An 18324-nucleotide genomic window follows, 5' to 3' on the forward strand; every position below is an offset into this window, starting at 1 on the left:
TTTTCATCTCAGGCCATTTTTAAATCCATTTCACCAGCTTTGTTAGAAAATACTTCTATGATACCCACATCCAGCTCTGTGCTTACTTATTCATATGAATGGAACTGCTTTTCAAATGGTGTGCTTTCCTTGAATTTTTGTCACCAAGACTTGAGTTACACAGAGGTCAAAGAGAGTTCTATGCAGCTCATATTCTCTATTCTTGAGGTGTTTGCAATGATTGCACCTTTCTCTATATAAAGTGATTATGGTATCAGAGAAATATAGGATCTGAGGTCTGCAAGGAATCTCAGAGCCCATCATGTTCAATCTGTACCCTAACAAGCATTCCCAGCCTTTCATTGAAGACCTCCATTCTCTTTTTGGAAGATTGTTAGCAACTCTTTCCTTATATCAAATTGAAGTTCATCTTTTTGAAACCATCCATCTATTGCTCCTAGTTCCTCCATCTGGGGCCAAACAGAACAAGTCTTTTCCTCATGACAGTCCTTAAAATGTACGAAGATGGAACTCGTATGCCACCTAATGCTTCTCTTATTCATCTGCCTTTTCTAATATAGCATAATCTCAAAACTCCTTACCATTCTAGATTTCCAACAGGTACCCATAATCATTATATTTAAATATAACATTCTAGTGGAAGGCTTCTCTGAAATTCTTACTCTGGTCCTTGTGAAATGAAATCACCCAAACAATATTTGAAACCTTTCCAGTTTGGTAGGACATATCTGAGTATATGGTCCACTAGCATAGGCTTCCAGAACCCAAGGTCACCTGCAGACCAAGATGAGGCATGAGAATGGGTCATTAATGGAAGCCTAGATATGATGAAAATAGTGGGATCATAGGCATATTGATATTGAGCTAGAAAAGACCTTATAAGCCATCCAGTCCAAACTTTTCATATAAAAGACAAAACCAAAGGGCAGAAAAGATAAGCAACTTATTCATCAATTAATATTTCAAATTAAAGTACATAACTTTTTGCATACTGAGAGGTAACAATAAACATACTTTTTGGTCTAGCACTTCTCTGAGAATTATCAATTTCCAGTTTTCTCGTTAATATCTGAAGGCAATATCTGTGAATAATTCCATTGTCTGTACCACTTAACATCATTAAACATGGCCAGTCCAAGGATAGTGTACATTCAAAGATTATCCTAGCAGAACAGGATAGCCCCAAAATACTTAAGTTCCACAGATGCAAAGAGAACCATATTTTATGGAAAGATTCAATAATTGTTTGAATTAAATTGTGTACTTTGGTGCATTGGCTTCTCTAGTCATCCTTGTGGCATTTAATGTGAGCTGAGACACTAAATCTCTCTCAAATTCACTTAAAAATATCTGAAACTTTTTTCTTGATACCTCAAATAATCCTCTCTGATACTAGGAATGGTCCATCAGTGCTTCTACATACCTACTCAGCATCATTTGTCACCATATAACTTATTAGGTTAGAGGTTCATTCTGCCCTAGTAAGCTAGTGCAAACCTGACAAGCTCTGCTTGAACTCAAGAGGAGAACATCCACATCTCCTTTGTCTTTTATGATTTGTTAAAAACTTAACTCAGTAAATAAGGCCCCGGAGCAGTATTTCCTAAGAAACCATGTCTAATGGTAGCCATCTCTCCGGTGGAAAGGGGGAAGGGAAGAAAAAAAAGGAAAAATATTTACATGATAATTTCCTTGTATATTTGAAAGGAATAGCAAGTTGTACACAGTAGATTTGCAGTTTCATGTGCAATTATCTTTTTTATTGTACTATGTTATGGAAATTCAGTAAATTAAAAATAAAATACATGGAAACAGAAAAAAACCCACAACTCTATTTGCCAATATTCTAACTACCTTGGACAGTTCCACTCCAACTATCCTCCATACTCTTACTGTAGAATCCCTGGAAGAGAGTTAGAGAGGAGGACCAGCACATGGAGAGAAAGAAGAAGACACAATTTGTAACAAATAAGAAACATTAATAACAAAACTCTCAAAAATGTGAAGAGAGGTCACTGGGAAACATCTCCAAGCTACAGAGAGAGATCCTATTACTACAACATCTCTGTCTGTACTCACTGAGTGCTATGGAATTGCAGTGTGTATGGACAATTTTTCATGAGTGTCAAGGACATGCCAGGTTTTCCACTTTTAAAAAGGCAACCTGTTATTCCAAACACTGAATTCCAAGACTGGCCATAACCTCCTCAGGCCTCAGTTTTCTTATTTGTAAAATTAGTAAGTTTGTTAGACTTCTAAGGCCCTTCCCAGCCCCAAACCTAACCCCTAATGCTAAATCTGCTGTGAAGTCACTTTGAAATGTCCCCTTCTCTCTATCTTGTTCTCTTTGGGGGCCTGTCTCACTGGTATCTGCCATTTAGCTTGAGTGGTGGTGGTGGGAGTGAAGTTTTCCAAATATAGACTCCTTATGCTTCCTAACATAGGATCACAGAAGCAGAGCTGGAAGGGGCCTTAGAAGTCATTTATTCCAACCCTCTCATTTACAGAGGAAGAAAATGAAGCCCAGAGAGCTTAAGTGCTTTTCCCAACATCACACAGCAAGTAAAAAGGAGAACCGTGATTCAACCACAGCCCACCTGGCTCCAAAGCCAGCAGTCTTTCCACCCCCAGGTCGAAGATTTTTGTTCTCAGCCTCAGTTTCCTCCTAAATTGTGGGAGATTGTTCCAATTACCTGTATGATATTGCTCCTTGTTTATGACATCTGAGTGTCAGCTCAAAGTGGCTGAACTGTGGAGCCTCCTACGGACTTGGTTAGATGTGATCTTTGTACAAGGTTTGATGTTTAATGCTGGCTCTATCATAACCTATAGTGATCCTAGCCCCTACCTTAACTATCCCTAGTTGGAAGTCTCTCCAAAATTCACCAAGGAATGAGATAAATCAACAAAACTATTTTTATGCCAGTGAAATCAATTTAGAAAATTCTATCAGTGACTTAGAGACAATTTCCCTCGACCTCCTTCAAACCCTAAAACTTTACATTTTGGGCACCTGGATTGGTCCACTGACTGTCCACATATGCTAAATGAAATCATTCATTTTTTTTCATTTGTTACAATTTGCTTACAAAGGCCCAGACTAAACATGAGAGCTCAGTTCTTGAATAAGCAAGTAATTTATTCCTACTACTTAATGATCCCTTTCTGAACTCTGGCCACAATGGCAAGAAGAGTGGGGAACTGGAACCAGTTTTCAGTTAGTTTTTCCTGAAAAAGCCCGCTATTGAGGGAAGGGTTATCTACACTAGCTTAGTTCACCTATCTACTCATCCCCTTTCTGAGGAAGCCGGGGCCAGAACCTTGCTATAAGCCTCATTGTGTCTCCTTAGGAACTAGGAAATTCTCTTTTTTCTCTCACCTGACTATTATGAAGTAGACAAATGATAGTGATTGGGATAGGAGCAAGGAGTTGTTAGACTTCTCCATGATCCTGGCATGGTACCTGACACATAGTAGGTGCTTAACCAGTGCTTTATTTCACTGATTTCCTAGTTTCTAATATTGACTCAGGAAAGAGTAAATGTGAATGAGTTCATCAGATACATAAGTCTGGGGGGTTGTCTCATCAATCTAACTGAAAGATATCCAAACCATTGGAATTGGCTAAACCATTGGCACCTGGGCATCATTTTAATGCAGGTAAATGTCTTGCCTCACTCTGTGGTGGAGCTAGTGGGGTTAAATCAAGAGAGGAGTTGTATAATATCATAAATGTGCATGGCCCTGCAGAAAATGATAAAGCCACATAGCATGATTTCATGGTAGAGCCAGAACTGAGACAGATATGAGATATTACAAGAAAAAAAATGGCTCCTTTAGGGCAGGGATTGTTACATTTTTGTCTTTATAGCTGCAATGCTTGGTGCACAGTAGCCTCTTAAAATTGCTCAATAAGTGAATGAATGAATAGATTTCGATATTTTGCATGAATACCTAAGTTTGCAGAATTGTGATTTCACCAACTCCAAAAAAATAATATTTTGTGCCTGACAGGTGCCAATGATTTTGCCATCCAAGTTTTGAGATCAGTACGGGCTCCTGTCACTTCATGCATGCATAGGACCTTGAAATTGGAATAATCGTATTTTTAAGTGGTTTCATAGGCATCCTGTCATTTGAAGGATCTTTCTAGATTCCCTCCCACCACCATCCTTCTCAACCCATTTTGACTTATATCACATTTTTATAATAACAGAAATACTCAACAGATGCCCAGTTTTCTTTTGAACTTCTTGATAGAGGAGATATGAGGGAAATTTCACTATTATTGATAGTCTTGTCTGTGGATCATGGAACTCATTGAGTTAGAATCATGACGACCTTGGTGATGAATCTGAGTTTGTTGCTTCAGCATTTGTTAAGTGCCTACTATGTACCAAACATTGTCCTAAGTGCTGAGGGTATTAAGATGAAAATTAGAAAAACCTGTACATAGCGTGTAATTTGAGAAAACATAAAGCAGTAAAATCTGGAGCAAACTAATCTTGAACGTAAATGAGGATTCTAAGAGGCATGGTGAGGAACAGGTGCATTCTAGGCCTGAGGGACTAACTACCCAAAGCCATGGAGGCAGGAGATAGAATTTCAAGTTCCTGTAACAGCCAGGGCACTCATTTGGAGAGAAGAGCCAAATCCATCCACAAACATGAATTAAGCACTTACTAATTTCCAGGCACCAGGCTCAGTGCTTGGGGATGCAAAGAAAGTAATTATTTCCTGTCTCAAGGAGCTCATAGTCTAATAGGAGAGACAATATGTAAATTACCAGGTAAATGCAAGATCTAAACTGAGTAGATGGGAGGTAATCTCAGAGGGGAAGGCAGGACCAGAAATAGCCTTCTGCAGAGAATGGGATTGGAGCCAAGTCTTAAAGGAGGCCAAGAAAATCAAGAGATAGATGTGAGGGTACAGAACATTCCAGGAAGGGGAAAGATGGTGCAAAGGTATGGAGGTGGGAGATGGAGTGTTGTTTTCAAGGAGTTGCAAGAAGGCCGCTGTGACTGGCTCATAGAAGGTGGGGGGAGGGACTAAGTCTGAAAAGACTGGCAATGTAGGAAGGAGCCAGCTTGTGAAGAGTTGTACATACCAAACAATGGCATTTTTATTGGAGGAACCGCTGAACTTTAATGAGGAGTAGGAGGGTGTCATGATCATATCACTGTTTTATGAAAACTAGGCATATAACATGAAAAATCCACAAAGGGAGGTAGGACATTAGTGCCAGACTGAGGAATTTAGGCTTTATCCTGGAGGCAATAGTGATCCATTGAAGCTTCTTGAGGGGAGGAGTGACATAAACAGACCTGTGCTGTAGGATCACGTAGAGAAGACCATGGGGTAGTAGGACAGGAAACTATGGAAGTATAGGAATTCTAGCCTGCATTTATCTGCATGTTCAGCTGTTTTACAGGTGTGTCATCTAAGTTAGGAGGACTTGGCATCTTCATGGGTCCCATTTTCCTTAGCTGTAGAAGAAAGAATCGTGTAGAGAATGTGTGTGGAGTACACTTGGCTTACTACCTTCATTACTGTCTGCCTTTGATAATACTATAGTCTTCTTTTCCATGCTATCCAGTAGCCCAGTGCTTCTTAGAACCTTTTGTGATCCAGTTGATTTATACAAATTCCTCCATGACACATGGACATGTCCATTCTCACAAACATTATGGACCCAGAGCTATAAAGCATTTGTTTCCAAATATGGGGATGACCCTAGTTTAAAGAAACATTACAGATGGGGGCAGGAACTCCACAGTTGTCCATTTTGAGAGAATAAAAGTCTTGTCATAAGCCTATTATTGTCATACTCCTGGACTAGAACTCAGCACCTGTCTCCTCGTCAACAGCCTTACCCTCTACCATGATCTTTCACAACAACTCTTTTCCTAATTCATGTCCCTGGATCGAATTTCTCTCTTCTTTAATAATTCTCCACACAGGTGCTAAATTTTAATTCTCGAAGCACAGGTTTGAACATGTCACTGCTGTCCTGAGAAAGCTCCCTTGGGTCCCTTCTTGCCTCTGTGATCAAAGATAAAGCTGTCTCTTTGGAATTTAATGGCCTTTATGACTTGTTGGATCTTGCCTTTCCAGGCCTTTTACATGCTAGTTCACTTCAGATGCTCTCTCATCCTGCCAGAATAACCATCTTACTGCTCCCTGTACCCAGCAGTTCACTGCCCATCTCATGCCTATCCACAGGCATGCCTGGAATGCGCTGTCTCCTCATCGCTTCCCCTTGGAATCCCCAGCGTCCTTTGCAGGTCATCTCAAATAAAAGCAGCCACATAAGGCCTTCCCTTGTTCTTCCTCCAAAATTACTTTGATTTCATCTGGTATATGTTTTCTATTTACATGTACATGTAAATGGAATGGAAGCTTTTTGAAGGCAAGGATTGTTTCATTTCTGGTTTTGCATCCCCAGTACCTAGCTCAGTGCATGGCACATAGTCAGTATTTTGTAAAAAACTTCTTGAATGAATCAATGAATGAATGACTTCTAAAACTATCTTTGGTTCTTAGAATTTAGAATAAAATACTTCGGTGCTATTTCTTTTCTGGTGCCCCAAACTATGTTGCCCTATCCATGGAGTTTGACCCACGCGTCAACTCTGGCTTGAGTCCAATAGTTCTGCTTTAAAGGGCTCTACAAAATTGTGAGTTTTTCTCTAATGACTTTTCAGGATTTGTTGGCCATACCTTTCTCTCTCTGACTAACAGACCAGAAAGACTTGTTCTGTCCAATGAGATCTAGGTCCTCCCTGGAGTACCAGAGAGGTGGGAAGAGCCAGCCCTGGCTGTCACAATGCTCACCTTGAAGAGCCAAGGTGAACCAGAACTGCCCAATGTTGAGGTTAGGTCCATTTGGACAGCTCCATGGTATTCATGGGATCAGAAAATAGATTTGGAGCTAGACTAGACCTTGGAACTCATCTAGGCCACATAAATAATTGACTTAACTGCGTCTACTTGGTGCGGTGGAGAGAGTGCTGGGCTTGGAGTTAGGAAGACCTGAGATCAAATCCTGCCATAGATACTTATTAATTGTGTGACCCTGGGTAAGTCACTTAAGCCTCCACAGCCTAAGTTTCCTCATATGTAAAATGGAGATAAGCACATTTATTTCACAAGGTTATTGTGAGAATCAAATGAGATAATGTGTGTAAAGCACTTTGCAGAATGTAAAGGGCTATGTAACTGTTCACAGATTATTTCATAGATGAGGAAACTGAAGTCTCTATGGATTAAATGACTCATCAAAGGCCACACAGCTATTAAGTGGCAGTGCTGAGATTCACACTCAGGTCTTGGAACTCAGTCCAACTCATCACTCAGTCATTAGACCATGTCATTAGGAGGGAAATCACAGTGTTTTAGGGAGAACATTGATAAGCTATAATGAACACGGGCAAGACCCATGAAACCTTGGATTTACCTCCTTGGGTCTCAGTTTCCCCATCTGTAGACTGAGAGGCTTGGACTATGTGACCTCTAAGGTCCTTTCTAACTTTAGAGCTTCGAGCCCCTTGATGTTTTGTAAATGATCATGTAAAATGACATACATTGAATAATATAGGAAAGAAAACTACTAAGTAATAACACCAAGTACCTATTAGCATTCTTGTGAATGCCAATCGAAATAATAATCTTTTAAGTGCTCAGCAGACCTTACAAGGCTAGGTATTACTAGCCGTTGCTAAAGAGCCAGCTTGGAGTCATCAAAATAACTCTACATTTGGAGTCAGAGGACCAGCTTGGTCGTTACTGGTCATGCAATTTGGGTCAAATTGCCCAGGCATTCTGAGCATCAGTAAAATAAAGGAGTCAGATTAGGCTATGTCTAAGGCCCTTTCCAGCTCCAAATCTGACTTCATGCCATGTACAAACCAACTAGAAGTTGTCTAGTTCTCTGCCCATTAAGTATGTCGTAGGATCGTCTCATTAAGGTAGCTTCTTAACTCTTTTTAATGATACGATAAATCTTCCAAAAGTAACTTTTTCCCAAAATAATTATGGGGAATATCAACTTCCATTGCTCCATTCAATCTTCTGGAGATCTCTTTACACTCTTAACGAGCAGCGATACTTCTCAGCGGTCACAAGTAGATAGCCAGGATTGAGAATTTCCAACTGCTGGGGAAAATGCAACGTTTTTAAGTGAATGTTCCTGTCAGGGCTTCCAGGACTCTTTGGGATCATGAAGAAGATATTTCTCTTTTTTTCCTTTAGTTTAATTGCACTCTGTCCCATTCTGCAATCTTGAGTTGAGCTCACTTTGTAAAAGGAAATGCCATGTGAATGGGCAAGGTATGCCTTTACAAGAAGAATGTGCCAAAGCCAGTGTCTGGGAACGCCCAGCTCATTAACACAGTTTCTTTTCTAGCTCTCTGAATGCCAGGCAGGCTGCTTAAAGTGCCACACCCACCATCGTTCCTCTGTATTTGTCTTCGGCATTCTCCCATGAAAGGCTGCCTTGTCTCCAAATAACCACCTTCATTTCACTCAAATGCTTCTTCAGACACAGAAGGCTGAGACTGGTCTTCACACTGCTTTAGCGGACACCTCAGAAGGAATAGTGCAACCCCCTGGATATGCGTTCTCTGTTGTTTTTGTTTCTTAGCTTTGCTCTTCCTCTCTGAATGCTTTGCTGCCTTTCCCAACTCAATGGAAATAACAGAAAAGCAGAATAATGGAGGAACTGTTGCATCTGCAGTCTAAATTCTATTGATCAATTTCACCTGGATGCCCAGTTGGAGACTATGGAAGGGGGGGGGCTTAAGAGACAGAGCAATAGGTGGGGAGTTGGATGCCAAGATTTTAGTCTCTGATTTCCTAAGACTTTGCCTCCTTTGGAACATCAGAGGACCATGATCCATTTTCTCCACTGCTAAAATAAATGTTTGGCCCACTCACCTAGCCATCCAAATTCCTGGCAGAGGTTATGAAGCTTATTCAGATGATTATGGAAGTCAGATGATTTCCACTCCCTTGGGGAAGGCTGATTGGAAATAAACCTACTTTGCAGTCAACTATGAGTGAACAGGTTGATTTTCCAGGCCTCATGATTCTCCTTCTTTCTGCTACTGTACATTGCCTCATTCCATTGCTTAGTTTCCTCTCCCCTCCTCCCTCAACAGTGGACAGGATGAAAAACAAAAGGGATCTCTCATTAACACATCACAAAAACCCTGGTCAAAGGTTTGGTGGGAAATTGATATCTTTATACCAATTCTTCACTATCCATAGCACTGTCACAGATAATTATTAGCTATACCATAATGTTTTAATTATAACAAAGAAGGGACACAACTGTACTAAGAATAAAGATTAGAAGTACCAACATATGTGTGCAGAGGTTCAAGTTGGAAGTCCAAGAGAGGAGGAAGAAAAAAAGAGAAGGAATAATGGAAAGAAGATGAATAAGACAGAGAGGAAAGGTGTTGTCTCCCTTCTTCTCTTGGCTTATTTCCAATGTTTCCAGAGATCAACAAGATAAAGAAGCAATGAAGGAAAACATGGTGCTAAAATTGGCCCTCTCATTCACAGATGATTTAATTTTTGTTTTCTCTTGGGAGTGGAAGGGTCAACACTGTCAGTAATCAGTAAGTAGAGAGATCTCACTAGTAAGGTGATCCCACAACATAGCCAAAAGAGAGGATTGTGATGATCAATGATTGAAGTGTCTTAGTCGAGCAGTGCATGGAAGTCGCTCAGATCCATGGAGACTCCAAGCATCATACTTTGTCTCAAATACCTTGGCCCTTATCATTGGACTTGGAAGAGGCCTTAGAGGGGTCATCTAGTCTGACCCCTTTACTTATCAGAAAACGGAGGCCCAGAGAAGCCCAAAATGACACAAGTAAATGTTGGAGTCAGGATTTGATCTTGGGGTCTCTGACTCCAAATCTTAAATGCTTTCTACTGCACCATGCTAGAAGTTCTGAAGAATTGGTGCTCAGTAAATACTAAACACTTTAAAAATCAATTGTCTTGGAAGGGCAAACCCAGTAACAAATGTTTTCAGGTAGCAGATAAATGGTGGCCATGTTGTGGACAAACTTAACAAACGTGGTAAGAATAACTCACCTTTCATGAAGTTCTCCATGTGCTTTCCTCACCAGAAGCCCTCAAAGAGCATTCATTCTATTGAATGGTAAAGCTAGCTCAGAGACCAGCTTTCTGGAGCTGCCATCCCAATTCTCCATCTTATTCAAAGACACTTTCAGCCCAGCCACAAGGCCTGATCTGGGCTATCAGAATTCATGCCCTTTCTGGTCCAGGATAATAGCCCCATACACTATCTCCCTCAATAATCCCAAAATCCCATCCTGCACATGGTTACTGAGGGGGAAACCAAAGAGAGGCAAAGGAGGAGACAGGAAAGATGGGGCTCTTTCTCTATTTTAACCACCCCTAATGTATTTTCTTATTCTCTTGGGACAGGTAGATAGCATAATGGGATAAACTGCCAAACTTAGAGTCAGGAAGACCTGAGTTCAAATCCTGACTCAGACACTAGTTATATGACTCTATTAAAATTAGTTGACCTCTTAGCCTCAGTTTTCTCATCTGTAAAATGAAAGAGTTAAACTTGATGGTCTCTAAAGTCTCTTTCAGAGCTAAATCTTTAATCCTAATTAGGGGAGAGTTCAGTTGCAGAGTCTATTTTGAAAATCCAGCTGTGCTTCTGACTTTGTGGACTTCAACACAAAGCCCCTATACAGATACTTTCATCTCCCTGGCCCCCTCCCATCCACGTAGTGCCTGGAATACAATAAGCATTTAATAAATGCTTGTTGCCCACTTACTGGCCTGCCAGGTGGAAATCCCCAGTGGTCCTTAGGGTTTGGTGGGAAGATTGTAATACATTTACTCTAACTCATTTGATCCTTGTGGTTACATTTGAAGTGTATTCTACAGGTTTTACTGTCCCTGTTTGATGGAAACTGAGGCTAGAACTGAGCCTTGCCCAGGGCCCCACACCTAATAAGTATCCTAGATGTCACCTGACTTCAGCTTCTCAGGGAAGGGAAGTTGGAGCCAAAAGATTTCTCTGCCTATAAGCTCTGTTTCCTTCTGGCCCTTATCTCTTGAAGTACTTGGGACTGGAGGCTACAGTTGGTTTCCTAGGAAGGTAGTTCCTCAGTTATATACACTGCACCCCAAATAGAAGACTTTCTTATGGGAGTTGTTGACAACATCTTGAGGAGATGAGGTTCATTGGCATAAAGTATTCTAATTGTTCCAATCTAGGTCGTTTGACAGTGGCCACATGCTAGAGGACAGCACTGTAGCCTTAGCACTAATGGCCCCAGTCCCATGTATAAAATTGTCTGAGAGGAGCATCTGCTCCTGGGACAGATGAATTCTACTTCTGACTTAACTGCTGACCCACTTCGAGGAGGTTTGAATTCGACCCAATTCACCAAGTGGCTACTTCATACAATCTAGTGTAAGCCAATCCAACAAATATTCACTCAAGGCACAAAACCAGGTGCTGAGGATACGAGATAAAATGAAACAGGCAACGCTTGACCTTGAGGAGCTTATATCCAAAGGGAAATTTATTTAGTGGCTAGAGGATAAGCCTTGGAATTCTGAAGCCCTGGGTTCAAGTCTTGCTGCTGACTTACTAACCATATGACCATGAGCAAATCATATAAGTACACCAGGAAACTCTCATACCCCAAGTTTGAGATGAGCTAGAGTGTTACAAAGTAGAGATGTCAACAGTCTTTGCATTCACATCCCCAATTAGAGGCACTTAATAAACACTAATTGATGGACAACAATAATAGCTAACATTCATATAGTGCTTTAAAGTTTGCAAAGTATTTTGCATATATTATCCTCATATTTGCATATATTTAGTCCTCAAGACAGCCCTATGAGATAGGTGCTATTATTAGTAGTAAGGTGACTTGCCCAGGATCTCATAGCTCATAAGTATCTAAGGTAGGATTTGAACTCAGATCTTTCTGATCCCAAGTTTGGCAGTCAATCCACTACAGCACCTAGCTTCCTCAAGAGAACAAAGAAAGGCACTGGAGTAACAGAGAGGGAGAGAAAAGGCAGCATCTTCCCTCTCCTCCATCCTCTACCAGCCAGCTGCCCAGTGATTGGTCGAATTACCAATCTACATCCTGGCAATTCCCTACATTGTTAAAAGCAAAGGTCCAATTCATCATGAGCCATTAAATGAAAAATTGGTCATTGTGCTTCCACATGTTCACAGTCCTAAGTAGAGGGCTAGGCTCAAACAAAGAGCTTTATGGCCCTGGGCCAATAGCCAGCTAGGTGATGCAGTGGCTAGAGCACCAGACTTGGAGGCAGGAAGACCTGAGTTCAAATCCAGCTTCTTACACTTACTAATTGTTTGAGCCTGGGCAAGATGTTTAATCTCTGTCTCTCTCAGTTTCCTCAACTGTAAAATGGGAGTGATAACACCTCCCTCCCGAGATCGTTGTGAGGATCGAATGAGATAATATTTGTAAAGCTCTTTGCACAGTGCCTAGCACCTAGTAGGTGCTTGTGTCCTTTCAATTTAGAAAGGCTGATTTCAGATCAATGTTTGGGATTAAAAGTCGTTCTCTGGAAGGAAGTTTAGGGTATATCTAGTTCAACTTCATTTTCACAAGTATGGAAACTGAGTCTCAGTAAGAAGTGATTTTCCAGAGTTCATAGAAGTATAGTAAATAGCAGAGGTGAGATTTGAACCCAGGTCTTCAGAGTCCAAATCCAGCCAGTCCCCTTTCCTCTGCACCATTATAAAACTATTTAAGATATTTTCCTATTCATTGTGATTTGATTAATTTGCATGAGTAGAAGGTGATTTTTTTTCCAGCTATGCTAAATACATTAAATGACTCCCTTTTTTCTTCCCGATTTTTTCTCTCTCTCTTTTTCTCTCCCCTTCCAACTCTCCCCTTTCCTTCTCCTCCCCTGTCTCTTTATCTCTTTGTCTCTGTCTCTCTCAGCTTCTGGGTGGGGGGAAGGTGGCATTGACACTTTTTCTTTTTCTTTTTTTTCAGATCCAGAAGAATAACAGTACACACACACACACACAAACACAAAGAACCTGCAAATTTCTTTCATCATTTTAGCTGAGCTTCTTCCTCCTTCTCCCTCTTCTTCTGCAAAGACCAGTTTCTGGGGGGAGGCTTACAAGTTTCCAAAAATAACCCCCACCCCCAACTTGGCTGCCTCTCCCACGTCCCCCCACCTCCGCCTTCTCTCATGGGCTGCTGCACAGGAGACGACTCTTTGGGGCTTGGTTTGAAGTTGTGCTCTAGGCAGAGGGGGTTTTCTACTGAAAAACCAACTTGAGATTTGCACAAACACATCACTGTATGAAAGGCCTGCCTCAGCCCCACTGGTAACGTCCTGGCTCCTAAGGCACTTGTCAGACAGGATGGAGATGGAGAAAGGAGGCTTGGGGAGAAAGGCTTGGAAACCTACCCCACTGCTGCCATCACCAGTGTTCCCATTTGGAAATATGGTTTTCCCGCTTTTTTTCCTTTTTTTTGGCTGCTGATGTTGGAGACAGATTTTGGTTTTGATGGAAGTTCAAAGGCTTTTCTCATTTCTTCTGATCTCCTCGCTGTCTGGGTTTTTGCTGGATCTGGAGATATTCATCCTCTGTCCTATTCTCACTTTAGGACATGCTAAACTGCAGCTGTGGGCGTCTCTACGTTCTCTGATATGATGGATTTGTAAATGGATATTTATCCTACAGGAACATTTCATTCAAACCTCATCTGACTTTTCTTTGTGCATTTATTAAAGTAAACCTAAAGGAAGGTGCCTACTCTCCCTACTGTAGGAGAGGATGCTCTGAGGAGTATCCCTATAGTTGGGGGGTGATGAGCAGAGACCTGAACATTTCCTCTATGAGGTCTTCCATCATTAGGGCTTTGTGTCTATGAGTTTCCATTGTGAGTGACCCATGGCTCACCCCCTTGTCTCCTCTGGTAAATGCCAAGAGATGAGGGGCAGGGAATCATGCCAGTTAGTTATTTTCATCTCAATGGGATTTATTTTTTCTTGACAAGATAGAAGCTTATTGACAGAGTTGATAAAAAAGACAGGTTCAGGCAAAACCTGAAGAGGGAATGAAAATTACTTAATCTGACTTCTAGAAGAGAATGAGGAACAACCAAGGGGCAGCCATTGAATGTGCTGTAGTGGTTCCTCACACTGTCAGGAGAAAGAAAGAAAAGAAGGCGTCTAACCCTTTGAGTGCCCCCAACGTCCCCATGCTGAATTTATAGGGAATACAGATGTGTTGCACAGGCATGGGTCAGTTTCAGTCTGTATTAAAGACGGGAATAGTCCCATTGATGAGGGAACCAATCCACTCTTGTTTTCCAGTAGAGCCTGAATGCCCAATCAATGGAAAAAAGTACCCACTATGTGCCAGTCACTCTATTAAGCCCTAGATATACAAAGAAAAATTCAAAGCAGTTTCTAACCTCAAGGAGATAACACTCTAATGAAGGAGACAACATGTGTGTATGCAGAACAGAATGACAGAGTAGTGGCTAGTTGGGTGCTGTGATTTTGAGATTTCCCTTATATGAATCTCAAAGTCTAGTTTAGGGGCTCATGATAGCCTTTGGCCACAATCCAAATCATTGGGATTACAGATAATCTTCCCACGATAGAGTAAAATTTACAATTAAAAGAACAAAATGGCTGTTTCCATATGGTATCAAAATAATAAACCTTCCCTCTGAAGAGAGTTATGCAAGATTCTTTTTTTACTTTCTGTTTAGTGGGAAGAGCACAAGGAAGTGGTCTACAAGACCATTTGCTCTATTCAAACCGTGCACATGTAGAAAAATGTGAGCCTCTCTGGTGTAGACAGCAGGCATATACTGATCACCATTTGACTACCTAGTTATTTGACTCAATTCAACAAGCACTTAGTAAGAGCCTGTTATATGTCAGGTCCTGGGATATACAGATTCTGGGGCTGCAGAGATGAAAAGAAACAAGTTCCTGCCCTCTATGAGCTTTCTATCTATTTATATTCATAATTAAGTTAATTTTGATCACTCCATTTCTGTGTTTAGTAGCTCTATCTGCTTTCAGGACAGACCATATGTTCCTAGTAGAGGCCATGGTCATTGTATATCTTTGGAAGTTGTCTGTCTCTTTAAGTTCCTAGGACTGAGCCCAACCTAGTATGTGTCAACTTTTGGTCTCATGAAATGCAATGGCGGCCTTGTTCCTTCTCCACATCCTCGCACACAGAGCCTTACAAACCAGCCAGCATCAACTCTCCTGGGCTCTTATTTTTAAAAGCAAGCAAATGTTGTTTGTGAAACAATATTGGAGAAAACTGTAGGAAATATAGCCATTTTCTTCCTAGATTATCAATCACCCTCCAGGAGTAATAAAGGTGCTGATGCTTTTGGCTATTTTACTCGTGCAATGTTTCCAATTGGGGAAAAGAATGTGAAAGGGTGTCCAGCCATCCCTGCTGTTTGCACTTGGAATCTCCCAAGGACATTGTGAGAAAACACACAAAAAAATTCATATGACCTTTGTGTGTATGCCTTTTACATGTACTTTAGTGAGACTCTACTAAAGATCGATTTTTTAGAAACCTACTTCATTGCCTGATGTATGTTTTTCAGAGATGATAGGGTCATAAATTAAAAACTGGAAGGGATCTCAGAGGTAATTTTGGCTAACCCCCTCATTTAACACAACAGGAAACCAAGGACCAGGGAAACAAGGTGACTTCCCTCAGGTCACACAGTAAGTAACAGAGATGGAATTTGAACCTAGGGCTTCCACCTCCAAATGGGACCCTCTTTCTACAACTCCATGTTGCCTCTTGCTTTTGCGATTAAACAGAATTTTTTTGGTCTTGAGCTGGGATTTCTTCAATATATAGAATTTCCATTGTGGAAACTCCCTCCACTGATACCAATCAGCAATATCTTCTAGTCTTAAAGAGACGCCAAAGGCATTGAGAGCTTATGGGATTTGCCCTGGGCCATACAACTAGTGGGTGTCAGGGGTAGGTCTTGAACCCGGGTCTTCCTCTTGCCAAGATCAGCCCTTTATTCATTATGCCATGCTGCCTCATATGATGTCCAGAGTTACCAGAACTGAAAGAGTATTTTAGAAAGATTGAATTGATTAGACTTAGGGTTAACTTAGAAGGAAGACTTAAACTCACTGAATCTCTTGTATTTTATTTAACACTACTTCGAGGACTGTAGTTTTAAGGTCAGAAAGGATCTTAGAGATCATCTAGTGAGATCCACCTATTTTACACTTGGGGAAGTTGAGGCTCATAAAGGTGAGGTGATTTAGGAAGTAAACTGCAGAGCCAGCCTTTGGACCCAGGTCATTTGAATCCAAATCTAGCATACTTTCCACTCCACCATCTTATACTTAACCTGAAATCCCAGGAGGTTCAATCAACGAGTGTGGAGTCGTAGCCACCAGTGGGGCATGGATTTCATGCCCTATGATATTATGGCCAGCTATCACTGCTAGAAGTGAATGGGATGGCTTGGGAATCTGAATTTAGGTGTGGCACCAGTTTGTAGCCCATTGTGACCTAGAGACTATGGTCTCCCTAACACCAAAGTCCCATACCAACTGGTTGTAGAATAAAAACTTCACCTGCTGAGCTTTGGTCTATCTGCCCCTTGTTCACTCCTGTGATTGACTGATGTTGTAACTGTACTGGTTGCTTTTGTATCAGCTGTAGTAGCCTTAGCAAAGTCTTTAATTCAATTAAACAAGCACTGATGAAGCCCCTACTATGTCTATTCAGCTCTTTATTTACTCTAGTCCTCTTGATTTCTGAGAACTACCCACCAGTCTGTGGCATCAAGTAAAAGGAACTTTAGAACCTTAAATGTAAATGGAATTTCTTGCCATTCTCCATTTAATTAATTTTTTAAAATACCTGAAAGACCAGACAGGTTCCTTCTAAAGATGTGCTACATCTAAATGAGATCATGTCAATATTCTTTAAGCTCCTTTCCAGTGGAGACTGTTTCATTTGGTTCTCTTTATCCCCGAGTCCAATGCTGACCACATAGTAGGTGCCTATTCCATGCTTGTTGGATTGAGTTAGATATCAAAGAAAAAAAATCCAGTGAATCCGTCCATTTGTTTTTTTCTGATATTTTCTCCCAAACCACTTTTTTAATGAGTGTATGAAGATAAAGTGAAATGAATACGATCAGTAGCTAATAAAATGAGGAAAGAAAGAGGGAGCAGGACAGGAGACTGACCTTGGTCTCAGACTATGGGAGGAAGTAGATGTTCTTTTAGTACACTCTCTTCTATGGAGTATTTCTCTTTCTATGTAATAAAAATAACTTTTTTAAAAAAAGTTCTGCTCCTCATTAAATTATTCAAAGACTTTTGAGCCATAAAAATTAGCTACTTTAGTAGGGCAGCTATAGAGTTATGCCTGTGGATACAAAAGAGGCGGTGTTGAGGTTGTAAATCCATGAGAGTGGCATTTTATTCACAATTTGATTCAATTTAACAAACATGTAATGTATGCCTACCATGCCAAGTACTCTGCTAGGTCCTGGGGATCAAAGGCCAAACCTAAAAGCACTTCTTGACCTCAAGAAGCTTGCATTCTATTGTAGGTACACATCATGCGCACTAATAAGCATGCAGAATTCATACAGAAGATATATAAAGTAATTACAGGCAGAGGAAAGTCCAACCCTCTGTAGTTGCTGGAGGCCTTTGCCTACCTTTCTAAAAGGCAGAGCTAATACTTTTAAATTGAGATCCTCTACCCCGGTGCATTCATTTATTAAAAGATTCGATCCACTTGGTATAACCAAGCATGAGAATACAAATGCAGGTCACTGCTCTACTCAAGAAGCCTCATTATCTACCTAATACCTCCAGTATGAAACAAAACTCCATTCTTTGGTATTTCAAGTCCTTCAAAATCTGGCTCCAACCTAACTTTCCTGTCTGATTTCACATCAGGCATCCACCTGCACACTTTTATTTAGTAGTTTGTGAAAATTTTCTCTTCACCTTTTCTTTGACTTTGCATGCCCTCTCTGAATTACTTTGTATTTCTGGGTACACCCATTTTCAGCCAAGGGAAGGTAAACTCCTTTCATGCAGGGCTGCTTCATGTCTTTGTTTTCCAGTTTTCTAGCAGTAGAGGCTTGATAAGTGTTTGTTAAATTGAATTGATGCCTAAAGACCATCAGATCACCCAGAGACCAGTACTTAATGAAAAATTGTAATCACCAATGTCAATGTTTCTGATAAGCTTCTCTGAGAACTAAGAGG

At 40.8% G+C, this 18324-nt stretch overlaps 1 protein-coding gene across 3 annotated transcripts in view; it reads left to right on the forward strand.

Moving 5' to 3' along the window:
- Positions 1 to 18324, forward strand: part of PDE1C (phosphodiesterase 1C) — a 289616-nt gene that overhangs the window by 247744 nt on the left and 23548 nt on the right. Inside the window, exon 17 of one of the 3 annotated variants that reach the window (XM_036738404.1) lies at positions 13053 to 15902. The exons of the other annotated variants lie outside the window; for them this stretch is intronic. Within the exon in view, the coding sequence (XP_036594299.1) occupies positions 13053 to 13066 (14 nt within the window). The 3' untranslated portion in view covers positions 13067 to 15902. Of the gene's footprint in view, positions 1 to 13052; positions 15903 to 18324 lie in introns of those variants that run through there. 3 annotated transcript variants of the gene reach the window in all.

Source organism: Trichosurus vulpecula, chromosome 9 (assembly GCF_011100635.1).
Source record: "Trichosurus vulpecula isolate mTriVul1 chromosome 9, mTriVul1.pri, whole genome shotgun sequence".
NCBI classification, from domain to species: Eukaryota; Metazoa; Chordata; class Mammalia; order Diprotodontia; family Phalangeridae; genus Trichosurus; species Trichosurus vulpecula.